The 27,453-nt window shown below is 43.1% G+C and overlaps 1 protein-coding gene across 6 annotated transcripts in view; it reads left to right on the top strand.

Annotated features, from left to right (window-relative positions):
* Window positions 1–145: 145 nt before the first annotated feature.
* Window positions 146–27,453, top strand: part of IP6K1 (inositol hexakisphosphate kinase 1) — a 39,055-nt gene continuing 11,747 nt past the window's right edge. The window contains exons 1-3 of one of the 6 annotated variants that reach the window (XM_009645865.2): window positions 146–466; window positions 4,898–4,997; window positions 11,884–11,998. In XM_009645865.2, the coding sequence (XP_009644160.2) occupies window positions 11,923–11,998 (76 nt within the window). In that variant the 5' untranslated portion in view covers window positions 146–466; window positions 4,898–4,997; window positions 11,884–11,922. Of the gene's footprint in view, window positions 467–4,897; window positions 4,998–7,729; window positions 7,768–11,883; window positions 11,999–15,627; window positions 15,775–27,453 lie in introns of those variants that run through there. The other 5 variants (XM_035901597.1, XM_035901613.1, XM_035901607.1 and 2 more) reach the window with 5 other exon arrangements.

Below are 27,453 nucleotides of genomic sequence, written 5' to 3'. Positions count from 1 at the left end.
GCCGGGCGCCGTCCGACTGAGGAGGCGGAGAGCCAGGCGCGGCCGCACGGGGAGCGGGGGGACACAGGCGCGGCTCCTTGAAGAGTCGGAGTGAGGTGGGGGCCGAGCCCCGTGCCGGGGTGGGGGAGAGCGGTCCCATGAGGAGGGGAAGGGGGGAGCCAGGCGTGTCCTCGTGTTCGCGGGGTGTCTGGGGGCGAGGCCCAGGTGCTTCCCCGTGCGAGGCCCGTTCTGCGCTCAGCTGGGCCGGGAGGGTCGTCCCTCAGCGCGGGGAGAGCTCTGGGAGCTGGGCTGAGCGAGGGTAGCCCCGTGGGCAGCACGGTGCCTGGGCCCGGCCCTGCTGCTCCTGCGGGGGGGGCCTGCCCGACAAGCAGATCAAGCGTCCCTTCCCATTGTGCCCTTCACTTCTACAGGAGCAGCGCACAGGAAGGAACTCGGCAAACCACGGTGGTAACATGAAACCAACATGGTGAGGAAGCTGGTGGGGTTGGGGGCCCTTCGCGTGCCCCTGCATGCTGCCATCCCTGCAGGGGAGGGAGTGTGGGCAGGCTCTGGTGATGCTGGCTGCCCCAGTGGTTACTGGAAGATGCCTGGCAGTCCCTGGAGGCGGATGGGCTCGTGGGTCTGCAGACCTGGACCATGACCAACAACCTTCCCTGGGGTTTCCAAGTAGAGCTTGGATTGGGAGAGTGGTATTGATGCCTGTGCAGTTTTCGGCTACTCTGAATTTAAACTGGTGCCAGGCTCAGTGCCCCTCCATCTTAAAGCTCTGAATCGGCAAGGCCCCCATTTTTCTTCCCAGCAATATGTTTTAGTATGCACTGCCTTTCTCATTTCAGTCTGTCTTGCTGCGTTTCTGCTCCATCTGCTTTTCCTCCCTTCAGGTTCACCTGGCTTAACTTGGTATTTTGGAGCTTACAAAGCTGAATTCCAAGATTGGCCTTTGCTAATGAAGCACTGAATGACGCCAGAGCAGTGTGGGCTTGGGTCTCTCTTTATTCTTAATGTAATATTTCTATAGTTGGCAGGCCTATTTGTGTAAAGTTAGTTGGTAGCTTGTCTCACAAAATAATATACTATAATGTCCTGTGCAAGTCTTTTGGACTGAACTGTCATCTACAGCTGATATACTGACCTGTGTGTGTATGGCCAGAGTTTCAATGGTGAAAAATACTGTATTCTTGTTATATATCACTGAACTAAGACTTCCATTTCCCTTTTACAGAGATACTGTCAGGAACTTGGAAGCGTTTAGATACATTGGTTATTAGATGTTGTCACTATAACTCAAAATAAATCTACTAGGGACATCCTAATCCTGTGTAACAGTTCCTTGTTACTGAGATCGAGAAATATTTTTCTCTGGCCGGGTTAGTTCAGCACTAACCTAAGGGAAGTGCTTTGTTTTAGAGATGGAAGGAAAGTGGCACATTTTGGAAAGTGTGAACTCTGTATATAGCAAGCTAACATTGGGTTGCTGTTTCAACTGTGTAAAACTTTTGTCAATGTTTTGAATTGTCCTAGTGCTAATTTTTCTTCTAATAGCATCAGAGAGTGTTTCTTGCACACACCACAACCCCCCCAGCTTTTTCAGCACAGCCATTTCCAGATGTGTGGATGAGCAGCCTATGCCATCCTGGTTAGAGCCTGTTAGGTAGATCTGAAGTGTCCTTTTCATGGCATTGCCTTTGTTTTCTGTCTAATAAGGACTTTTGGGAGAGCAGCAGAAGTGATCCTTGGCCCCTTGAGGGGGAAGTTGATGTATATGAGTTTATTACCATAGGAATCTCTGATGACCACAGGAGTGGAAAGGGTAGGATGTACTGGTAGGGCCCTCTTCTGAACGGCGTGCCTGTCTTTCCTAGGTTAGTTTCTACTCTGGTTATCCAGCAGGCGGTTCCGCGTGTTTCTTGTATAGAAAAAGAGCAAGTGAGCACGATTCACTGTTGTTATGAGAAAGGGGACAGTTTCTAGGATCAGCTTTCAGTGACCCGGAGTTTTGGTTGTGCCACCTCCTGTGTGTAGCTTCACAGTTGCTTTAAGCTTGTGTAAGTATAGACTGCAACCAACAGGAGGTTCTTGTCCTGTTGCTGGTGCCAGCTGGGTGTTTGTGCAGATGGGAATTGGAGTTCCCTGATTTATGAACTGATCAAACTGAAGACAAACTATGACTTTTTTTTTTTCCTCCCCAGCTTTGTGGGTGCTTAAATCATTTTGCTGGTGCAAGGGCAACGGTAGGAACATGGGGCTGATGGTGGAACAGAGTCTTATTCTTGTTCAGGGTAACCTGCACTGTGACTGTGAAACAGTGCAACAAGGTGTTTTTATATATTTAGTTATATAAAAATATGATTTTTAAATATGTATTTACATATATTTAAAAACTAAATGGAACAGTATCATCCATGCTTCTTTCCTGCTACTCTTGTGAATAGTGTCATTGTGTGCTTCATCATCAAGATGACAGTACTGGACATGTCCTTCTTACAGAAATATTCTAGAAAGTAAAATTAGATGTGCTTTGCGATCCTCTCTCATGGCACCTTGTGTAAGTTGACTGACTTGCAAGTTAGTCTGTATTGTATTATGCATAGTGAGAAGTCAAGGTTAGAACATCAAGCCCTCAGAGGTCAAAAAATGCCCAGGCTGAAGTAGTACCTGCACCTTTAATCAGTTAATTAGTGTTCTGACCAAGCATTATTTCTTCTTAATCGCGCACTGCATGCTGTTCTCATCCCATCTGAGCTGCCTAGTTTGTTTCTTCTCTCCTTTCCTCCTTCATGCATGGATCTTACTAATTTTGGGTAGAATTATCAAACTCTGAAAATGTGACCTTGTTAAGCTTGACTAGTGCGAGATGACAAGCCCTGTACAAGCTTGGAGCTGTTTGTTGACCGCCTGCATACAGGACACGGACTCTTTGGTTCAATGGATCACCAAATGTTTGTAAAAAGGTTTGATCACTTGTCTTTCTAGGTTTCAGTTTTTAGTTGGTTTCTCTGTGTTTAAAGGTTGTCGCGGCTCTGAGTTTGGGGTGGCACTGTCTTGTGGTTTCCATTGGAATAAGAAATGTAGGTGGTAAGTTTGAAGTTAATATTCACAGCCTGTGTTCTAGAGGAGGTGTATTTCTTCCATCTGTGTTTGAAATGCAGATGCCAAAGCCACAGAAAATCTGACAGAGGCCTTGTTTGGGCCGTTCCTTGGGCATTGCATTGTAACTTAGGCACTTGCTGCCGTTGGGTTCCCCCAGTCTGCCCATCAGGAGTTAGCTTGTAATGTGTTTGAGACGTGTGCCTCACAGTTGAGTATTGATGCTGGGATTTATAGTCTCAAAAGTTAGTATTGACATAAAAATGCAGCCTGATTTGTTTACTCTGGCATTTGACAGTGTCACACCATCAGTCTTGGTGCTGGGCAGGGTTTAGGTTTGAACTTGACTTGCAGAGTTTGTGTATGGCAGCTCGGTAGAGCTGTGGCTCTGTGCTTGCTTGTTTATATAATCTGACTTGCCTAGGAACAGCTGCTTTTATTTCTGACTTCTCAGTCTTTGATAAGGAATAGCTCAAAATCAAGCCTAGTAAACGCAAGGGGTCCCTACTGATCTCTGAGATGAGTGAACTAAAGAGTGAAAGAAAAGAAGAAAATGCAATGGAAACCTGCAGTAATCATGTCAAGTGTTTGTATTGCTGTAAACTGAAGGAACCCTTTGGATGTATGGAGGAGCAGTAGCAGTCTCCCTGTCTTATATTCCTGATGTGACAGGAATGCAGAGCAGGATGTTGGCGAGTGTTTAATCTCAGGTTTGTTGCTGCTGTGGTAGGGGTGGTGGGGGAGGAAGAGGAAGTGTTTTGTGCATGGCTGCTTAGTTTCTGTTTTGCAGGCATTGCCTGTACGCAGTGCTTGTGCTGTTCTGATGTGGCAGCAGCTGTTATTTTTGGCTTTCCCAGCATGCTGTTCGGGTAGACGTACTTTCTAATAGATGCAGTTCTCTTGATTGGCGTGTTGGGGTGCCAGTGCTTCCTATATAGTCCCCATCGGTGTGACCTACTCTGCAGATAGTACTAAGTTGCAAGTTGTTTGCCTTTGTTTATGTAGGCTTGTCTATATGCATTTTGAGTGGCATTAACTGTGTGGCAAAGACAAGCTTCTTTAAGCTTTCTTCCATTTTGCATAACCTGTGTCAGTATGCGGTTGGTTTCATTCACGAAAAATTATTTTATCCCCTTCTCTGGGAGTAAAGGAATAAGCTTTGCTATCATAGGGTGCCTCTCTCTCTGTATAATGCTATCCACGGTAGTTAACATTGTTGCAGTTGTTTCTGTTCAAAAATAACATGGATGTAGCTGCTGTAATTATATTAGTAAAAGATATGTGTCAACCAAATCTGAAAAAAGCAGTGAAAAAGGTTATGAGATGTAACTTGCCTATCCCAGTAGGATGTTACTACACGTGGTTGAGAGCTCTGACAGATAAGCTGTCTCTGATTTGGCTTTTGTAGTTAGAAAGGTTATCTCGTCCACCAGCTGTCCTGCTGCTTTGCCAAACGCTACCTCCCTTGTACTAGCGTCCACAGCAGTGCCTGTTCAGCTGCCACGGTTTAATACATTATGCTTCAACCTTCAACAGGCATGCATCCTGTTTGGCTTCACTGCCTGGCTGGTCATCTTCAGGTGGGGGCAGGGGTCCCCTCAGCCCCAGTGGTATGTTTGGTAAAGAGCGTCTGTTGGAGCCCAGAGGAATGAGTGAGAGCATTTGCAGCCTGAAAGGAGCTTGCTGTGAATTCTGGTCCCAGACTTGAGGGAAAGTGTGCTCTCAAACGTTCTGAATTGATGAGTAAGTAAAGATCTAAATAAAACCTAATTTAGCGCTTGCTAACCCGTTTCCGTACAACATCTTGCAGGCTGACTTGGTTCTGGTGTCCTGCTCCCTCTTGATTGTGAGAGATTGGCTCCATATTCCTGTGACTGCTCAACAGAGAGAGCTTGACTGACATCTCTAAGGTAACTTTTTTCTGTTTTGCCCAGAATACATAAGCAGCCACCTTAAATAACAGGCATAGGGAAATAAGCTGCTTGCTTTTTACCTCTCACTTTGTAATTTTACCCTTCAAGTAAGTGTGTGTAGATATGGTTTGTGGGAGGTATGCTTTTATCTTTGGAGGATACTACAGGAACACTTGGGTAAATGCACTAGAACAGAGTGAAAAACTCAGTCCTGTTTTATATTTGTTAACTTTTAATCAAATCTGTGTCAGTTCTTTGTAGTAAGAAGTAAGCTTACAAGATTAGGAGGCTAACTCTTTTGCTCTGGCAATTCTGGCCATTCAGGTGGCTGAATTGCAGCTGAATTATCTTACATTGATTTCAGAACTCTATCATTGTCTGGTTTTTATTTTTTTTTTCTATTCTGAGCATAGTTTGCTGAAAGATGATAGGTTGGCTTGATAGTTGGCTTTGTGCTGTTCTAAATTTGGAAGAAAGTCTACCATATCTGTTTTCCCCCATTCCTTTATCAACAAAGATATGACTCAGTAGTAGTACCTGTGGTATAAGCATTTGTTTGCCAGCAGACTTGAATAACCTCATTTTCTTAAGAGGCGGTGTGTTTAACTAGGGGTTGTGCAGCACAGTTCACTTTTCTGGTGGGGAGGCCCCTGACCTGTGTGACTAATGGTCTTTGCTAGTTTGAAGTGCAACAGGTAACGACCAAAGATGCTGAGCTCCACAGCTACCTTCCTGGGATAGGGGGAGTTGCTGTCACTTCTCTGCAGGGGATGCTCCTGTGGCTTTGTCACAGCTGACTTAAGTGCTGATCTAAAGCTGAACTATTCTGCAACTCATTCTGCTTTGACATTTCTTTTTTTTTTCCCCTGTAGTTCTATGCTGAATGGCATTTTTGCCGTTTCTTAAACTGCTAGAGTGGGTTTATGCAAAATATAATGTAACCTTTGATTCTGATTAGCATCGCCCACTGTTGGTATCAAAGTATTGTCAAGTGTTGAGTGCTGCACCTGGGGAGGTCGAACCCCATGCACCAGTACAGGCTGGGGGCTTACCTGCTGGAAAGCAGCTCTGCCGAGAGGGACCTGGGAGTCCTGGTGGATGACAAGCTGACCATGAGCCAGCAGGGTGCCCTTGTTGCCAAGAAGGCCAATGGTATTCTGGGGTGCATTAAGAGGAGTGTGGCCAGCAGGTTGAGGGAGGTTATCTTCCCCCTCTACTCTGCCCTGGTGAGACCCCACCTGGAGTACTGTGTCCAGTTCTGGGCTCCCCAGTTCAAGAAAGATGAGGAACTCCTAGAAAGAGTCCAGAGGAGGGCAGCTAGGATGATTATGGGACTGGAGCATCTCCCCTATGAGGAGAGGCTGAGAGAGTGGGGCTTGTTCAGCCTGAAGAAGAGAAGACTGAGAGGGGATCTCATCAATACATGCAAATATCTTAAGGGTGGAAGTCATGAGGACGGAGCCAGACTCTTCTCGGTGGTGCCCAGTGACAGGACAAGGGGCAATGGGTACAAACTGAAACATAAGAGGTTTCAGTTGAATATGAGGAAAAACTTCTGTACTGTGAGGGTGATGGAACACTGGAACAGGCTGCCCAGGGGGGGTGTGGAGTCTCCTTCTCTGGAGATATTCAAAGCCCGCCTGGATGAAGTCCTGTGTAACATGCTCTAGGAGAACCTGCTTTAGCGGGGGGGTTGGACTAGATGATCTCCCGAGGTCCCTTCCAACCCTTGCGATTCTGTGTTTCAAGAAGTGAGTTTGGAAATCTTAGAAAGGCACAGGAAGACAGGGCTGGCTGTTTGTTCTGTGTCCTTTGACAGTACTGTCTAAGCAGCTTAAGCACGTGTGGGGAGGCAGTCATGATCTCATTACAGCTAACTGTAGGCGATAAGCAGCTTCAGGCACCAAAATCAGTGCACCAGTGAATGCAGATGTCGGTGAGTTATTTAAAGCAGGAAGGATTTGGGAGAGAAGCCTAGGGGGGCTACATAGTCCTGTGTCTTAGTCGGTGGCTGAATCAAACCAGAGTAACTTCAATAAAAATGTTGGAGTTATTGCAGAAGATGAGGTATTGTGCTCTGGTCTTGGTTTGAGTACCGTTGTGGATTGTAAGTAAAACTGGTAAAATCCTGGAGCTCCCAAAGACCCTCGCAACACTTGCTGCCTAGTGGAAGGTGTATTTCACTTTTCCAAACTGTGGTCTATGTGTAAAGCTTTGAGGAAGGTATCCCTGTCAGGTTCATGGGGGTTAACTCTTGTCCCACAAATGTAGGGGAAAAAAAAGAGACCTTTTAACTTCAGTCTTTTGAGTCTGTCCTAAAAGAATTGTTAAAGCAGTCTGAAGCTCAGTTTGTGTTGAAACACTACATATGTGGATTTTTTAAGATCATCTCTTAAATAAACACCCCCGCAATAAAACCTACATCAGGTTAATCTTGAATGTGTGGATTTTGCTTAGATTAAATGTGACCATATACAAAATGATTATTCTTGCAAATATTGGAATGGTTTGCTTTATTTCCTGTTTGGACCAAATGTGTGCTTTCTTACGCTGTGCAAGTGGCATTTTCTTGGGTTGGGTACAAATCTTGTTTATGTAATTGAGGTCTTAGTATTTCACACTTCTTACCACAAGCGTTGACCTGAATACGCTTACTAAAATGTAAGGTAAGCTAAATCTGAACCAATAAGCATTATCGGGCATGGTCTATGCATCTTTTATTTTTACAGAACTGAGAGAAAACCTCTAATTCCATTAGTCAGACTGAGTAAGTACCACTGTTGTGCACCGTGCAGAATCTGAATAGTTTTCACTCTTTCTTCTTCAGGTGCTATGCATGCTGGTATTTTTTTTCCCTGTAATACCAGCACTTGGGGTTTCTGTTTTTGCCCCTAATTATTCTTTGCTTTAGCTAAATAAGATAACTATTTCTGTTCCTGTGGTCTGTTCATTAGTCATGTGGCATCCTTAGGCCTTGACACTAGCATGTATTTCAGCAGTTGTGAATATGGTGAACCTATTGACAACTTGTTTCACCTAATAACAAAAAACAGCCATCTTAAAATCTAACTATGATTTGTAAATGCAGCTTGATTCAAATATTCTTTCTTAAAATAATTAAGGATATTGTATCATTCACCAGCCTAAAGTAAACCAAGCTCTTTATTCACTGCAGTTAAAATATCTTCCTGAAACCTGGCAATTAAAGGTTACAACGTAGATTGTGAAGTGTTTCTAGACTTTGTGGGTTTTTTTGTACATCATCCTATTGTGTGATGTGACAACCAGAAGAAAATTCAAAACCTTTTAAAAATTCTGATAAGGTTAATGTCTTGTGGTAGCAAGCTTGGCAGGTTGACTCTTCCATGAGTGCAAAGCAGTTTCTGTTTCAGGTTTGCTATCATTTGCCGTTTTCTTACAATCTTCAGAGAAGAGAACTGCGTGTTATTTTCTACCCGTAGTGCTTGTTAGTCTGTATTTCAGTCTGAGAGGGTATGCTTCTGGCACCTGTTATCCTGTATTGAACCAGAGAAGAAAATCAAAGCATGAATTTGCTTTCCTTAGCTATATATGGCCCATGATGTATTGTAACCCGGATGACTCTAAGAAAACATCTGATTTGGCAGGCTGATGTTTTGCGGAAACTGCACTGCAGTGTTCCAGTATCTTTTAAAGAATTTAAGGTGTGAAAATTCAAGGTAGCTTTTACGCACTTGAGACAGACCTGCTATTAAAAGCAAACTTGCCACAGGCTGCATGTCTTCCAAATGGATGTGCGCTGTGCTTTTTTTAGCATAGGAGGCAAAAGCTGTTTTTTGTATTAATTTATTTATATGCAGGTGTTGCACTTTAATAAATAGATGCAAGCCAATTTGACAGTAGATCAGGTTTAACAAAGCATTTTCTTTTTGCTTTGGCTTTACAGCTCTGTTCCTTAGCCAGTGGCCTCAGTCATAAGTGGCACTCTAGAAAGCTTGTTGGAAAGAGCTTTGAGCTCTACTTCAGCACCTTAACATTCAGATAAGATATTGGAAATTTGTGACCTGTAGAGTGTTTACAAGAACTTGTTTGCAACTGCTGTAGTGAATAGGAAGTTAAATATAGGCTTTGTTTGTTTGATTCTTCACTTCATTTGAAAAGGAGGAGTTTCGTGTTTCAGACCTTCAGAATAGAACTGGCTGGTGGGGTAGAGTATTCAGAGAGGCCTGCTGTCCAGTATCAGTGTATCAGCAGACTAATAATGAAGACTTGGATTATTAAAGGTCCCTTCCTTTGGAAGGAGCTTAAGAAATACAATAGGGTGAATTGTGTTCAGGGACTGCTGCTTTGGCATCTAGCAGCTCCCTTCCCCTCAGATTTTTTTTTTTTTTCTTTTTTTTTTTTTTTTTTTTTCTCAAAGCCATTGGATCCCTTGGAAGTGTGAGGTTTGCTAGAAGGTGGCACCAAAGGATGGCAGTCCTGGCTCCTGGTCTGGTAAAATGACCTTGCAGACATTTTTAAACGCCAAGTTTTGTTTTTTGCCCTTCAAAATGCATAGCATCTTGCCAGGCTTGAAGCTGTGACTGGCCATCCAATTCCTGTATCTTCTGAGAAGATAGCCTCAGGTTCATATTGCCTTTCATTTTCACTCAAGTGGCTGGGTTCTCTGTCAGTTCTTTGCCCTTTACCTTCCAGAGCATACTGCAAGCCACAGAACAACCCTTGAGGTATTTTAACAGCTTCAAGATTTTCACTATGAGTGACTGAGTCATGTAGATTATGCTGATTCCCAGAAGAATAACAGGAAAACAAAAGGCCCAGATCAAAATCCCTTCCATGACCCTGTGTTGTGTGTCATGTATGTTTTGCCATATTGAATTTTCTGATGTCACAAGGGATGCAAGAGTATCCTTACATAAAATTATCTTCGGAGTTGTAGCTAGTTTCAAACAAAATCTGCTGCCTTAGCTTTAAGCGTCATCAGATACTATATCATATATTTTACTTAAATTACATGCTAGTTTTAGTGCACTATCTTTGTCTAAAATATGTTTATTTTAGACTTTTAATTTCCTATCAAAATTAACTTTTTAATTTCCTATCAAAAACCTCAAAACCAAAATGTTGCACTTAATACCTGTATTTTTCCTGGCATTGTTTACTTTCTTGTAGCACCTGCACTGAGATTTCTTTTTTCCCCCCTAACACTGAGCTCAGATTTTTCTCTTTCATTCTCTGTGTTTTTGTTTTGTGGTTTTTTTGTTCATTTTTTTTAGTGGGTTGACCATGCAAGAGAATGTATTGTATATGAGAATGTACCTTTGTTTGTTACTTTCTCATGGAAAAAGTCATAATGAAGTGTCAAGTTGGGAAGTTACAGCTCATGTTTTCTTGCCTGTGACCCTTAAGGGTCATCTGCTTAGGAAAATTAAACAGATATCAAGTAGGGAGGATGGATTTGCAACATGATTATGTGGCTTTAACTCCCTGTGGATGTGCTTATAAGGTCATTTCTGCTCCAAATGCTTGGGACAGCTGCATTAATCAGCATGTTCATCCTTGCCTAGTGCAGCTCTGCCAGTGGAATCCCTTAATGTAGATACAGTTACAGTGATAAAACTGCACTTTTAAAATAAAGCTTGTTTTGTTGGGGGTATTGAAAGGGTACGCAGTGATGAGAGTGCTTTTTTTGACAGTGACTAGTGCTTTTTCCAAGGAAAGAAGGATTCGGTAGAAAAAGTAGGGCCCCAAAATATGTCTCTTCCAGCCAAATTAATTTTTTCATCAGCAGTGTACAAATAGAAGGGGTTGCAGCAGGAGAGGAGGGCATCTTCTATCAGTGGGTCTAAGAAAAGATTTTACCTATCCCTACAAACCTTGCTATATTTATTACAGAATGGGTGTCTATTTGGCATTGCAGGGCAACCTGCGGTTCCCTTTCCTCATACAATAAATAAAGCTGTGTCCTAAGCATTGATATAATCTGGAGTACTGTACGTCTGTCCGCTTTGTATTTCTCTGCCTCTCTGACCTTTTTCAGATGCTTAAGAAAGTCCTAAATTTTGTTTAATATCAGTGTCTTGGAACTACATTAGCAGAAGAAATCACTAGATAACAGCTGCTCCTTGTGCTTTTGGCACAAGAATTTGTTTACCAGGGTGAAGTGAATTTGTTTGGATAGTCTTGCTTTTATGCTCTTATTTCTTTCTGTGGAACTGATGTGCTCCTAGATTCTCCTTTTCTGTTTCTACAATTTGAGCAGGAAAGTTGCTAAAGGGTTTGGTTCTTCAGCCAAACAGCACCACATTCACTTGAAAGAGGTGCCCTAATTTGAGTCTGTATTAACAAACTCAATTCAGTTGTTGCTGGACTAGGACAGACGTTCTTAAAATCTTGATAATTTAATTATTAGGTAAGACTTAAGTTGACCTGGAGTGCAAGGGGCTCACAGAAAATAAAATGATCACCAAGCTGCAGTCTTTTCAAAACAGTATACAGCTAGTTTACTTGACTGTCCTGCTGTTCCTTTCTGTAATGCGGTTTTGTGGATGGCTGAAGTACACCGGGACTGAGTGGTTTGACCAAGATCATTGAAACATTCAGTGAAGCATCAAAACCAGTAGTCTATTCCTAGTTGTTTTCTTTCTGTTTGGATGACCTCAGATAGGTTACGATTATCTAAAGAATCTCTTAACCAAATCAACTGTGAGTGCGTTGCTGACCTGTTAAACTTCAATGGAGAGATGTAAGAATTGCTGTATTTCTCCTGGCTTTTTTTGTTCAGACAAAAGCTGGACTGTCCAGTAAAACCACATGATGCCATTTGAGGCCTGCCAAATATAAGTGTTGTCAGCTTCCCCATGTAGAAAAAGACAAATGTAGCTGAAAAAAAATGTTTGTTCAGCTTTATCTGTGCAGTAAGACAGAGAAGGAGAAAATTCTAATGCCTGTGCCTCTCTGTTCACTCTCAAACTCAGTCCTGACTGCTGAAATGCCCTTGTATATCTCTGCCTGCATAGGTGAGATTAAAGTCCTCTTGGGTAGTGAAATTCCAGCTTGCATGAGGCTGTGAAGCTTACTGTTACTACCTTGTTTTGCATGGAGGGGTAGGTGGAGCTTATGCAGACATTGTATTGAAGTCTGAGTATTAATATTTTTGTTCAAAGCTGCTGTTTGTGTGTCATCTGCAGTTTTGGCAGACCTTCCTCAGGTCAGGTTGCTACTCTGGTGTGCTCTGGTGGTGACAAGAGGCAGGGGTAGAACCCATGCCATGGCGAAGCATGCGTTTGTTTCTGGCCACAAGTGACAAAGATGGGCATAGTACTGATGTTTGCTTGTTTGGGTCTTAAGCTTGTTCTCTCTTTCTAACAGCACTGTTGTCAGTGTTGTACTGAATGGGCATTGCTACAGAGATGTAGTCCACAGTTCCTTTAAGGGAGCCAGTTGCTTGGAATCCCTTTATCTAATGTTGTTCACTTCCATATAATTAATTCTCAGGCGGCTCAGAAAAAGGGTAATGTATAGATTTGAGGAGGAGATGGATCAGAGTGGTGTCACAGCCCACAGCATATCATAGAAATTGTAAAGCTGCTTTACAGTGAGCTTGAAGCAAACCGAATTAAATGCTGGTTTTGAAAGGCCTTAAGGGTGAGATTAGCTTGCTTGTGAAGGTTCTTCATGGCAAGTTTGTGTTTGGCTTTGATGCGTAACTCTCAGACTTCATAGGTTTAAATCTAGATGTTGTCCTAATTCCTAGGAAACAAAACATTCGTGCTGCTTCCTGAGTACTGGAGCCAGCTTCTGCTCCTTACCATCTGACTTTGCAAAGGGAGGGGAGAGCACAGAATGTGTCTTTGCTCACAATGTGCTCCTTGGATAGAGTTCCTGGATTTCTACTGCAGGGTCAGTCTCTTCAAAATGAGAAACTTTTCTCTTCGCAGATCTTAAATGGCTGCTTAACAGTAGCCGTGCTCCATTCCTTTGGAAATTCCCTTCTCCTTGTCACAGCTGGGAGTGGGATGGGGGTGTCTGCTTAGCTTTCCTCCTCAGTAGCCCATGTGCAAAAGCAGAGACAAAGGAAAAGTGTTTGAATACCTGCTTAAGTTTTCTGAGTAGCAGAGTATTGCAGGACTGCACTCTGGAGGTGAAGAGGAAAGTGCAATGCTTTTTTTTTTTTTTTTATTTTAAATGCTATGAAATGCAAAAATGTATGGACAAACAGTAGCACAATGTTTTCCTTGTTAGCAGTGGTAGGAAGAGGAAGGTCTGTTTGCCTTTTGCATTTACGATCTCAACATAAATACATGGGGCAGCAAGTCACTGCAAAGGGTTTTTTGCTTGTCAGGTCTCAGTCAGCAGCTTAATAGAATGTGATTTTAGTAACTTGTGGTGAAGGTTTATGAGCAGTTAGTGCATATCATGCAAATTTTGCTGTAGTTGCTATCTTTATTTTGTTTTATTTTGAGGAAGTAAGTAGTGGAGATATTAGGGTAAAGGACAGGGAATCTGCATTGTGCATCTGCGTTCTGACCTGAGAAATGAATTGGCTTAGTCATAACAGTTGAGCTGTAGTGAGTTGTCAGGCCATTTTCTGGCAGACATGAGTTTCTGTCAGTGGCTTAAGTGTATGGGTAAAGAAAATAGTTTGAGTCTGTCTCTGCTGCTGAAGGAGATGTACTTAATAATATCCGTGTCTTTGCTGAAGGGACTCCTGCTTGAGGCAAAAGCTCTTTCTGGTTTTCTTTTGGTCATTTGCCCAAGTAAACAATTCTATCATTGGAAATAGATACTGAAGTTTTCAAATCCACCTTGTTCCCAGAAGGGGGCAGGGGAGACTTGCGAGTTCTGGAGTCCGATAAAACATACTTTTGTTTGCTTGTGTTATCCTTCCGTGCTAGCTTTCAGGCACAGCGGGCACTGCAGTGGCTTTGGCAGTGTGAGCATGGCACAACGAGGCGCCTGCTCAAAGCCAGAAGCCTGCAGTGATGACCTGGGCTGCAAGTGTTTTATGTGCTTTGGTTCTTCTTTCTCTTGGGGAGCATTTGAACAGCTTTGAGTTTTCTCCTGCTGTTCCTCCTCATCTGATACTCTGAGATGTAAAAACCATGAGAATATGGAGTCGTCATAAAGCATCTCCTTTTCTATATCTAGAGCTCTCTGGCTAGTTGGCATCTAACTGGGTAACAATCTTTGTTCCTTATTCCATCATCTAGACTTTTCTTCTTAATTAAAGCTGAAAAGAAGCTTCTCCATAAAACTTCCTTATGGATTTTCAGGAGGGCCTAGGTTTGCTCTTTACAGAGCTGACTTCCCTTTGCTAAATTCACTCAGTCTGGCCGACAGTGAGAAGGCAGCTTTTTTGCCAAACGTTTTAGAAATGGGGTCATGCAGCTCTCCAGCAAGTTGGTTTTACATCCTGTGAAGAGACCTGTGGTTTCTTTGACAACCTGGAATACAGTCAGAACAAACTCAGCTATGTTAGTCTGCATCTCTGTCTGAATTGTGGGAACAGCTACTTTCAGGACAGTGTTTATTACAACATCCCTGGTAATTATGACGTAGCTTCTATGTCTACTTCAGCAGTAAAAGGCTCAACAAAGATGCTGCTGAACGAGGTGGCTGGCTTGAGTGATGGTTGGCACAGACTTGCTTGAGGTATTCAGTGCTTTTTACGCATAAGTCTTCAGTGGTAAGATCTCCTGGGCTCCTGTGTTTAGAGGCAGGGTTCAGAGAGGAAACAGCAGTCAAAAGCAAATGAAAACAGAGCGAGGGAGGATTACTTGAGAGAATTTGAGCTGTGTGAGTCTATGGGACCTGATGGGCTGCACCCAAAGGTGCTGAGATGGCTGTGTCATAGTGATGCCAGTCTTGGCCATCTTTGAAAGAGGTGCTGGGATGTTGCTAATCACTTCACAAAGGCAAATGTTGGGCTTGTCTTCAAAATAGGTCCAAAGGGTAATCCAGGGACCTACAGGCTGGTCAGCCTCACTTCAGTCCCGGGGATGGTCGTGGGTCAGGTCCTTCTGGTACACCTTTCTGGGCATGTGAAAGAATGTAACTGGGAACAGTCAGTATGGATTTACCAAAGGTAAGTTCTGTGTGACCCACCTCATTGTCTTCTGTGATAAAATAATCGGATTTGTGGATGAGGAAGAGCGCTAGAGGCCGTTTAGCTTGAGTATACGGAGTGTTTTGATGCTCTCTCCCACAGTGTTCTTGTGTGCAAGTTGGGACATTACAGTCTGGATGGGTGGAGTATGAATTCAAGCACATCAGGGAGTTCTGAAGAGTAAATGGAGTCAGAGGAGGATGAACTGGTGATTTGTAGAGAAAGCTCTTTCCACACAGCAGGACAATAGCTTCTGAAAGTAGGCTCTTAATCAGTCTGTCTTTTCCTCCTCAATGTTGTTTTTTGCCACAATGTGATAAGAATGGATGGAAGGCAGTGTTTAAGAGTCTGTCTGGTTGAAATTCATCAGTCTTGCTTATTAGTGGTGTAGGAAATTAATCTGTCTTTTCTTGGGGGGTGGGGTTTGACATGAATGTTCTTCAAGATTACCTTGTTTTTCACTCAGTCATATGTGTGTATGTGATAGCCACTGAACTACAGTTAAGTACGATACATGGCAGTTTTGGAGATTTTAGTGATATGCGACTTAAACTGCCACGGAGAACGTGTGGAACGCTGAGAGGTTAGTTTGTAAAGAAGAAAAACAGTTGCTCAAAGCACGAAGTAATTTCTTTTTCATCAGGTTACAGCCTCTTTGGGTTTGACCCACTTTCTGGTATATAAAAGGTGAGCTGGAGGTTTTCCGTCAATCTGGATCTACTGTGTACTTTGATTTCTCTTCAGTGTTCCTAAGATACTAGGGAGCATCTGATAATCTTTTGGGGATTACCAGTCTGGAAAGAACACTGTTTCATTAGAGCTGGATAGGCTCAGATATATCTGCTTGTGCCCAAGGAACTGTAATTGCAAAATTCAGTATATGATGCTTGCTTTGGGATTTTTTTTTTTTTTCCTTTCCATTATTGCTGTTACTGCCTCGCTGCAGCCAGCGGTATGCTTTGGCATTAAGAATTCAGTTTAAGCTATCTAGTGTGGTAGTGTGCTAAATTAAGGTGCCAGTTATGAGCGAAGAGGTTAATGGTCTTACATAATGTTTGTCTTGAGGTTTTTTGTTACTGCAGAATTAAAAATAGCAATTAGAAGTTCTGTTTTGTCCTAGTTGTGGATTTTTCTGTGGAAATCAATTATCTGCAGCAACTGCCGTTTTTTTAATCAAAGCTGGTTTTTCTGTTTTAAAAGCGTCATAATTCAAAAGTTGAGAACAATACTAAAAATCCAAGTTCACTGCAAGCTGCTTATGTTTCATCTTTCAGTTAGTGTTCTCCTGGAAAGCTGTAGATCATTCTTATTTTATCAAAACTACTTAAGGAATGCAATTTGAGCTCCTCTGCTTTTACAGCTTTTGTAATAATTCTTCATGGCTTTAGCTCCTTGTGGCTTTTGTGCTTCTGTGGTTAACCCTATAACTTCTCTGCACAGTAATTGGTTAAAGCTCTTAACTCTTGGCTTCACTTAGCTATTGCACTGTGTAGTCTGAAACAGCCAAAACCATGGAGTGTTCTTACGGTTGCATCTGAGAAGATAGTCTGCTGTATTAGCCACGTACCTTTTTTCCTTCTGAGAACATTTTGCATTTGTCCCAAATTGGAACTGACTGTATCCATTGGGATGAGCTTGTATATGTGTCTGATCTCATCCTGCATCTCTATTCAGACAGATTCTACATCCAGGCTGGCAATGTGTTCCTACCTGCAAAGACTAGACATGAAGAGAAACCTTAGCAGTTTTCATAACTATGGAATTCATAATGCATTTTAACTTTGTATACTTTATGAAGGAAAAACCAGATATGTTCACCTGCATGGCAGCATAGAGTGCTTCACATCTGTGTGCTGTTAAGTGGCAAAGGAAATGATCTGGTTACTGTTGTCTAGGGATCATTCAGGACTTGCTTCATAGACTCCATTTGGAAATGTCCAGATGGTGTCTTGTTGGAAGGTGCAGAAAACCCAGAAGAATGGGGGAAGAATTGTCCTCAAATTCTTGGTTCCTGGTGTCTGTGAAAACTAAGATTTGTGTAATTGAATTTGCTGCAGTCTACTCCATGGCTTTCCATTCGAGATGCCAGTGTGTTCTTGCAGTGCATCGCTGCTCCTCACTTCTTGAAAATATGCCTGGGCTTAGTGCTCGCTGAGACTGTCTTGGTTTGGTACAGTCTGTGCCTGAGCTGTGGAGCTGTGAACCGCATTCACTAGACTTGCCCTAATGTTTTCATGTATGATGATCTCCAGTTTTCAGTTGTTCCTTTTTTAAATGTCTGTTTCCAAGGGTGGTTGGTAGCCTGCATATGCATGTAAGCTGAATTGGCATTTGAGCAGGGAAGCACTAAGCAGACTTGCAGCGGGGCATGTGGCAGCCACAAAACAGAGTCCCTGCCAAATGCCACTGGCTGTGGCTTTCCCTGCTTGCATTAGATGTTCCATTTAAAGTCCTGATCTTTGAGCAGTGACCTTATAAATTCTTCTAATATCTCTCTGCTGATAGGAATGGAGAGACAAGTCATAGTATTAATGTGTAATATCAGTGGGCCAGTAGCTGAGCAGAGGTCTCCCAAGGGTAGGATTCATAATCCTCTTAAAGGAGAGTCAAAGAGGCTTTGCGAGGTCACCTTTTATGGGTGAGAAACAATCCTTGTGTGAAGCTCCTGATGACCAAGTTCTTTCCCTTTTTCATATTTCATCTCACAGCAGCGGAAAATAGATCTAGATGAATCCTGCGAGAGTCTTGACCTCTGTAAAACTCCTGCCTCAGGTTTGCACGAGCAGAGACTACCTGCCACAAGACAGCTGTGTGTGTGTGGGTTGATAATCTTATGTCACAGCATTATGAAGTCTTACTCTATATGGATACTAGCCTATTACTTGTGAGACACTTGGAGCTTTGCTTTGATCTAAATGGGACCGTGTGTTTCTGCTTAGTGCTATGCAGCTTCACTGCAGTTTTATCTTTGTTTTATTTTGTCGTACCCAAATTTTCCTTGTATTGGAGAGTTGTGAGAAATTCAGATGTCTAAATGCTGTCCTAAATTATGGCTTTACCGAATTTTCTTAATGTTTTAAAATCCTTTAATATGTGTTTTTGATATTTAAAGATAAATATTTCCAATGTTAGTGACTAAGTGTCAGCGGTCAAGAATTTATTAGCATAAACTTCTTGCTTCTGATTTATATTCTAGTGATTTGTTGGAACAGGGTTGTTGTAGCATTTGATCACGAACATACTGTTTTCTTAGAAAAGACCTACTTTTTCTGCAAGATTGTCCAAATACAGTACTACTGTAAACTTGCTGCTTATTCAAGAGGCAGCCACAGCTTTAACTCTGAATTTTGGAGGAGGGAATTGTGTATGGAATGTTGAGTGTGCTGTCGTCCAAGTGGCAGCAAGATGACAAGGAGAAATTGAATTTGCGGCATCTCTGAGGCAAAACTAGGTCTTCCAGGAATCCACGATTTGATCAATGCTGCGTCCAGAGTTAGGTGTTGCAAGCAGTGATGAGCTAGCTAAACCAGATGTTGATCATGAGGAAATGTGTGTCAGCCTAAAGTCACGAAGTGTACCTTACTCGTAAGTGAAATTCTTCTGAGAAGAGCCTGCAATGTCCCTAGCATCAAGGTATCGCAGTGCACAGTGAATGGTGAAGTGTTCAGTCTCCAGCAGATGAGGGATACGTGCGTGCAGCTTTCAGAGCGGAGATGGCACAAGGCCCCCTGTCATGGTGAGGCAGGGGACAAATTACTAGTTCTAGCTTCATGTCACCTTTAGTGTCACTGCAGCATACCTGGGGAGGCTTTCACCTTTCTGAGTATGACAGCATGCAGGGAGCTCTGGTATACTGATTGATGACTTCTCTGTGCTAAAGTTGCATGTGTTACTGCTGAAACCAGTTTGAATAGGGATCACTTCATAGTAACTGTTGCAGCGGTTTCCTATGTAAAGCCCTTTAGGTGGATCAGCTCTTGCTTCCGGAAAAAGCTTGGTTGTGCACAAGTGGTCAGCTTTCTGAAGTGACTTTCTTAATAGTTTAACCAAGGTAAAGAGACCCTTGGACATAACTCAGACAGCGGTTTCTAAGAATTCTTTGTTGCTCATGAATTAATGTTGTTTGTATAATGTTGTTGTCACTGTTCTTCCTGGCTTTGTTCCCTGTTACTGCTTGCACACGCTGCTGCTCTTTGTCATGTCCTAGTTAATCACAACAGGCTGTTTCTCACTCTCCCCTATATATTTTTAGTCGCTCTTTTACTCTGAAAATAATGCTGGTAACAAATAAATTAAAGATTTATTTTTGAGGAAATAGGGCATTTTACATATTAAAGGTGTGTTGTGGAAAATGAAAACCTGAAGAATTGGATGGCTGATTTTTTTTATGTACGATTTAAATCTTTTGTACAAAAGTGTGTATATAGATGTCACACAGTCCTGCTGTGATATTTTGTCTATGTTGAGTAAGAGTGCAGCTTTGCTGTTGCTTAAAATTGAATTTTAGCCTTTCCTTGCCTTTAGTTACAGGTTCCCACTTTCTCACTTCTTTTGATGCTAGGGGGATTCTTGGACCTCATGGTCAAATCTGTTAGGGACCTGATCCAGCTGAAAACCAAAAGTTTTTTGTATTGTTTTATCTATTGCTGTTTTAGTTTCTTATCAGACAGACTGGGTACTTAATCTAGCTGTATGCAAGAGTGATGATGCTCGTGTAAAGGAGATGTCAGGAGAGAGGTGAAAAAGCTGAATGATCTCTCTGCTGGGAGCAGCAACTCATGTCTCTTTAAAGCTGGGGTGAGCCTGTTCTCTGAGCACACTGTTGCAGGGTGATTGAAGCTGGATGAAATTGGCACTGCTACTCTAATGCCTGTCCTTCCCCTGCTGGATGATTCTCCCTTTTACTTTCGTTGGGCACTGGCACTAAACCAGTTCAGGAAGCCACATTGGCAAAAACAACTTTTTTTTTTTTTTTCTTGGTTAACTTTTTTGTCAGGCTAGCTTCTGAGCAGCATCAGGTGAGTTGCCAGTGCTGACTGAGGAGAGGGGATGGGTTTAAAGAGTGCTGACTTTGATTTATTTAAGCTGTCATGGAACTATATCCTGAGATCCATGTTCAGGAACGAAAGGTAGGATTTGCCAAATACCGATTTTGTTAGTTTTCTGTGTCCTCATGGATTGATTTGAGGACACCTACGAAACAAGGCTGCTGAATAGCTTAGAGACTGTTGTTCTTGCCTCCTAGAGCAGACACAACAGAAACTGTAAAAATCTTGTTTCCTGAAGCTGTTTCATTAACATGCCTCCTACCCTGTTCCAGAAGTCAAATCTTAATGGTTAGTCAATCTTTTGTGCCTTGTTTTCAAGGAGAAGGCTTTACATAATGGTCTGTGTCTGATGTAGATACCTGTCATCAGCTGAAAGCAGAGAAGTGAGAACCAAGTCCTTTCCAGTAGGTTGCCAGGCAGCCATCAAATAGAAAGTATTTTCAGTTGATTTTGTTTCAGACAGCATTTGAGCTGGTAATTTGGGAAAAGAACCTTCAGTCTGCTTCTCTTAAGGTCATTTCTAAAGCATGCTAGCATTTCATCGTTGCTTAGTGCTTATTTTGGTTTTCCATCTTTCTTTTTGTACTTCCATGTCAAAATCAAAATTCAGCTGCAATTGAAGAGTTGCCAAAACTGCAAGTAGACTCCCCACTCCTTGAATTTCACAGTCTTCCAGTCGGTGGGAGTCTGCACATCACGTAGTCTTGGGTTTTTTGAATGGAAGATCGCCAAGATAGTTAATGGTTATGCAATTTCTAGGAGAGTTTTGTTTCAGAACTTGGCCCAAAGCTGTTCATTCGCATCAGTGACTTTGTTAGTCATGTTTTTATACTTATTTCGGCATGCAGGCTGCAAAAATGACATATAATTTAGGACAAGCAACAGCTCAAGGGAGCTCAGTAGCCATGCCTTACTTGTAGGATACTCATCAGTGTGACCTCATTTTGTCTCATTAAAGAGCCCCTCCACATGGTTGTGAGCTGCAGCAATAAAGAACTGTATGTGTTCAGTTTAGTAAATAATCGTGTTCTACAGAAGCCATGAAATAAGGGTTGAGCTGGGAATGCAAATGTTGGCTTTGGGCACAAGGGTAACCATCAGCAATTCAGGCACCTTGTGCTGAGACAACTGTTTGTACAGCTGCACAATAGGTCGGGGATCTGACCTGGGTTGAAAAGTAATCCTTAAAAAAACCAAAACAAAGTGCTGGTTTATTTTTAACTTCGATCAGTTCCATAATTTGATTTGTGGTGAGGCTGCAAACAGTTGTAGCAGCACAGCAGAGTTGAGTGAGAGGGTGCTGCTCGTGCTGGTTCAGCTGTCAAAGGATTGCCTGTGTAAGCATGGTCTGAAGAAATAACTGCAGGAGGAATTAGAAACTGATTTGGCTTGATCAGTGCCAAAAAGAAATTTGAACATAATATTGGGTGTATTTTTTTTTAAAGCCAGGCATTTGGATGGAGTTGGTTTCATTGTGGAGGATCACTTTAAAGAGCAACCGAAACAAGCAGTTGTTTCCACCCCAAAATCTGTCTTGTTTTACCAAACTAGAGAGAATACAGTGGATGAATAAAGTATCAATGTGTACTTTTTTCCTTGCACAGACTGAGCTTTTGATGTGTGTTTTTTGACTGTCACTTCTCTATATGAGAGAGCTGGAGGCCTAGCTGTTCACCTAGGTTTTCTTTCTTAATTCAATGTTTTTACATATTCTGAAAGCAGAAGAAAATTATGAAGTGTGGGTAGATAAAACTTCTTTGCTTGACTTAATTTCAGATAGATTTTATTTTGTTTCTCTGGGTAAGTCTTGGGTTTTTTCTCTTTTGTTTTTTCTTTGTCTTCTGAGGGTTCCTTATGAGATGGTGAAGGGCAAAGAGCCAGAAAACACCCCTTCTTTCTCTTCCTTGGCAGCCCATGTATGGTCTGAAAGTGGAGTATATGTGTGCCCTTGCTCTTGATTCAGGGGAGTTGATTTTTCTGTTGCAGAATGCTCACTTTGGCCTCTGTGCTTTGCTTTCTGTGTGTGGCAGGTGTAAGATGCAGCACATTGATTGTTCCTTCCAGTTCCTGTCAACCACCCTCTCTCAAGCCTGAAAACTGATTTTATTGCTGCACAAGTACTTCCCTATTCTGGGATTTTGGCGCTTTCGATGGAGGTTTCCTCTTGTTCTTATGCAAGCTGGGAGGATCTTGTCCTGTATTCCCAGCCTTCCAGGTGTCTGTACTGGCTAGGAGCCCGAGGGACACAAGCCTAAGATGCACAACCATTTCTACTTGTTGAATCTGTGCGGAGGTGTGAGTGGGAGCTAAGGCTCCAGAGGTGCTTGCACACATGTATGATGACATCGCCTTTCCAGCTCGGGGGCCAGCAGTTACTCCGTAGGTGATCAGGCCAAACTGACTTCCTTGGCTCTGACCTTGACACCTCCGATGACTTCTGGGGCATTTTTAACCAGGAGAAGATGAGGTAAGAACTTACTTAAGGAGTTGCCAGTTGTTCTCTTCACCCTGTGGTGGCACAAACCTGAGACTGCTGCTCACCTGATTGCGGTGTGTTCTTGTCTCTTTGGTGGGGCTGGCACAGAGCAGTCCCCCTCCCCACTGCCATCCACCTGGCCAAGCTCTGTGTATGTTACCACAAAGTTGCACCTTCCTTTTCTCTGCCAGCAGTGGCTTGGTGTGTGGTGTGTGTCCCCTGCTTCAGCACAAGCATCATCAGCATCACTCATTCTCTTAGTGTCAGCAGATGAGTGTGGTGCATTTACCTGCTTGTCTGTCCCACCTTCTGATGCTGTTGAGGTTGTGGAATTTGGTATCCACAGCTGACGTTCAAGTGCAGTGTTTCTGAACTTACTCCTCCTCGTGCTGAACTCAGCATAGTCGTTCCATCATCTTCCTAATTTGAGTGGAGTTACCTGGATGATCGTGCAGTTCTTCAGGACTTCTTTAGGGATGTGGCTGGCTTATTTAAGCCTTGCTGTTGGGGAGGAGGCCAAGGTATGCTTTAATACCAGCATTAATGAAAACTTGAAACATGGGATTTTTGAGGCAGGAAGTGAAATTGTTCCCTCTGCTTATTCAGTCTGTAAGTTGAGTTACAAATTCTTTCCAAGTGAAGTCTTTGAGCCAAACCTCTTCAATGGGATTGATGTAAATTTTTTTCCTTCCCATCCTGCTATGAATGCAAGGACTACTGTTTTCTGCTGATGGGCCTGTTGAGTTTTCTGAGCCCCTCTACTAGTGTGAATTCAAGAAATGGCTTTTCTTGGTGGGTTAGCTTGATTCCTTATGGTTTGTGACTGTTGACAAAAGTAAGTTCCTTTCTAACTGTCTCTGACTGGATTTGAGAGCTGTGCTGAATGGCAGCATTTGCATTGGAATAATTTAAAAATAACCTTTATCAGTGGAGAGTTTTTTCTTCTTTAAATGAGATGAAGAGAAGTCAGAAAGTAGCTCACAGAAGGCTGAGCAATGCGGCCTCACAAGCATTGATCTTCCCAAAGCTCTTCTCTAGAAAGCATGTGTCATACTCTCATCTCTCCTATAAAATTCAAAGCTGATACTGGATGACCCTGCTCTCCTAGGCACAAGCTTCAAAGAAAATCTCCTGGGTTGGTACTGATAAAGCAACTTTTTGTTAACGTATGTATTCGATCAGGTCTTGCTGCTATGGAAACTCTCAGGCTTGGCCTGAAACCAGCACTTCTGAATGGAGAAGGAAGGTGCCCTTTACTGCCAAGGCAGGGTATATTTGTGGCAAGGTGCAGTGGGATTCAGCAGCTCAGCTCCCTCTCATTCATCCTCCCTGCCTACTGGAGATGAAAGAGTGGTGATGACCAGACCAGGGCTGGACCATCCTCCAGCCTCCCCTTTGCAGTGACACTGATAGTGGTGACAAGGACTGGCAGATCCCCAGGCAGCCCTGTGCCCTCCTGCCAACATGCTGCATTTCTTCAGTGAAGAAGGGGAAGCCTGGAGAAAAGAGCAGAGAGGGAATTAAATTCATATCATCCCTGTTACGTGCAGTCCTCTCCTGCTCCCCAGCCTGTTACCACAGTAGTGCCAGTTTTTCCAGCATCAGGCTGAACAGGAATACAAGCTGGAAGAGGCCATTTGAGCCCCAGCTTTGGTTACCCTCACTTGCAGGCAGCTGCATGACAGATGTTCACAAAACATTGCAAATTGCAGATCACCTGCTCCATGTTGCTAAATGTGACGGATGTTCCCTATGCACTGTTGTGTGCTAAGGCTTGGATTTAAAAAAAAAAAAAAAAAAAAAAAAAAAAAAAAAAAAAAAAAAAAAAAAAAGAGAAGCTACCACTGTAGCGTGCCAGTGTGAGAAAACAGGTATTGTCTGTACCCTGGGTCTAGATCCCTAGCAAGGAGTTCAAGTGCCTCACCCTTCCTTGAAAGCATGCCGTGCTTTATGCATAGGTGACAGCAGAAGGGCCTTTGCAATTCCTGCTAATCTGCTGCCCCTAAGTCTCCTTTAACTCCAGATCTAGGCACTGGTTTTAACGAGTGGTTTAGGCATTCCAGCCATAGTTAAAAGTGCATAGCTTAGCCTCTCTTTTCTTCAGAAAGAGCTGAAAAGGCTTGGCTTCCGCTCCTTTCTTAGGAAGAGAAGAAGAGAAAATTCTTGGTCTCACAGCTCTACTGGCAGGCATGCTGAAGCTTTGTGATTAGCGTGATAGAAGTATGGCACAAACTTCCTTCGGATCTGTAGGAGACAGAAACATAGGGCATGCCTAAGGACTCATGAGCATAATTTTATTTTCCATGTGGTCCTTTCTGTAGGCTCAATCAAGCTCTGTCTTAAAGTAGATTAGGCTCTTTCCTTGTGCACACTTCAGGCGGTTTGTGTATTTGTGCCTGGTTGTTGAGGTGGGAAAAGTATTGGTGAAGGAAGGGTGCTTTTGTTCATCTCCTGGCATGGGGTAGAGTGCACGTATTAGTGGCTGTTGTCCTTGATTATTGTTTGGGGTCTTGCTTATTGCAGTTCTTCCACCAGCCTCACCGTTGGCACCCTCTTCCTCAGCTAGCATTCTTTAGCAGCTTTTCTGAAGACTTCTGTTATGCTATTAATGCATGCGTACGGATTGCATTCTGCTAACTGGCCTCAATCTGAAGAGCCACACTTGCCTTTGGTGAGGGCAGTGTGTCCAGAAAGGGCTGTATTTGGTACAAGCATTGGACAAGGTGCAGGGCAAGGCTCAGGTTTCAAAGCTGTGTGCTCAAGCAGGATAAGGAAGGTTTGTAGCTTTCTGGATACCATGTTGGCCAAATGTTTCTGGTTACATCCTAAATGTTGCCACAGGTTCTCTGAGAGCTGTGCTCTCTGCCCAGGTCCCGGGGGTCATCTCCATTTTCTGCTGACCAGACAGACATGTCTCAGGCCTGTGGGTTAGCTTTCGTGCAGGGAAGCTGATCTTGCAGCACAGCAGGAGATGCTTTTTTCCTTAGGCTGGGTTTCCTTCTGTAGAGGTTGGGCAACCCAATCCAGCATGACTAGCAAACACCATGCTTTTCAGCATGGATGCTAGCTGCTGCTTCTCTTTGCTAACGAGTCCAGTTCACAAGCAGTCACCAGGTACCCATTGGCCAAATGCTGTAGTCCTCTTGCCTGGTATACCGGTATTTTGTATTCTTGTGCTTTGCTCCTGACCGCTTTGGGGTTGTTAAGGGAAAGTACAACTTCTGTCAGCGTGACCTTGAGGTCAGTATTTATCCCTTGCCTGTGGCCTGGCTCCAGAATTATCAGTGCCTTAGCCTTCAGCACCGCAGGTCCTGAGGGCTGGCCACGGTCCTCGCAAGGTGATGCTGGAAAGATGGATGTGCGAGCTGCTTGCAGCGAAGGTGTGAGTCAACAGTGCTTAAGGCAGTCAGCTTTCTTGCTGTGTAATACATTACAATTTTAAATGTTTGTCTCCTCTTTATTTTGGAAAATAGCTTTACTGGTGAGTCATGAAGCATTGTCAGTGTTCCCATACAAGACTGCTTATAAAGAGTGGGAACATCAGCATCATGGTGCGGTCTGCAGTAATTCTCACACCCATTGCAGTGCAGTGTGCATGCCCCCACTTCTCAAGTGTGTGGTGACCGCTGAGGCTAATTTCCCTGTCACCTGACGTTATACCATCAAATAGGACATCCCGGCTCTTTCCAATCCCTTGTTCCTGTGCTGGCATCCTCCAGTGGTGGTGCTGTGGTGCTGTGAACTGGCGGGAGCAGGCATCTCCTTGATTCTGGTGGTGGTCTGGGAAGGCATCAGTAATGGTCAGCCAGGGCTCAGTAATGTTTAAGAGTATTCTGGCTGGGTCTTTAAGAGCACAGCACTGTTTGTTTCTGTGGAGGGACATATTTCCTGCTGGAGGGTAATGTTGGTATTGGGAGCAGGGTTTATCCCACTTAATAGTTAGGAAGAGCAGAGTTTACCTTCTGTATCTTCCTGACTTTTGTCTGGAAATATTTTGTGTGTTACTACAAGAAAATACAGCTTATTGCTCTTCTTTATACCCATCCTGCTAAAAAGTGTTTGAACAGTGAAGTATGCAGTTCAGATTTGGAGCAGATACACTGACAGGCAGGCATCTAGACTTAAATATTGTAGAGCAAATTCTCTTCCAGTACAAGAGGTTTTTTTTTTTTTACTGGGGAGGATAATGGAATATGGGATGCGGTATGTCCTTCTGTTGTCAGGGATAACTCTGCTCCTGAACCTCAGCCCCCACCTCTCGTGAGTCTGGCTTGATGGGCGATCTGTCTTGCTAACTATAAATCAGTCTGTTGGAATGGGGGGATGCTAAACTGGCCTGAACGTTTTACTGCTGTCCAAGCTATAGTATTGGAGGATGCCCAAGGATCTACTTGGATGAACTGGTCTCCCTCAAGCTGTTGTGTGGATTTTGCACTGCATTTTACAGCATAATTGGAAGGACTCTGAATTTTATAAGCCAGCTAAAATAGTTGAACCCATGCCTTTGTTTAACAGAGGAAGGATGAGTAATATTTAGGCCTTCAAATAGTTTTCTGCTTTATATTTGTTTGAAACTGCTGGGAATCTTCGGTCTTTATTTGTGGATAGTATCCATGTTTAGTAATAACCCTTTACTTTGAGTTAGTCTGATGAAAAACACTAAGCTGTATCTGAGCTCTAAAGTGTCTGTTTTTCAATCCCTGTAGATAGCTTCCTCTTTAAAAATCTCTGAAATGCCATTTGCCACAAAGTATTTTTTCTCACATTCACTTTTACATGGGAAAATATTGGCTATATTGCTGGTTTCTTTAGAGCTCCTGGATAAATCTGTGGAGCAGTTGT

This window comes from Egretta garzetta, unplaced genomic scaffold, assembly GCF_000687185.1.
Source record: "Egretta garzetta isolate BGI_Z169 unplaced genomic scaffold, ASM68718v1 scaffold1141, whole genome shotgun sequence".
In the NCBI taxonomy this organism is placed as follows: Eukaryota; Metazoa; Chordata; class Aves; order Pelecaniformes; family Ardeidae; genus Egretta; species Egretta garzetta.
Note: the sequence above shows the minus strand (reverse complement) of the source record. Positions and strands in the feature narration are given on the sequence as shown.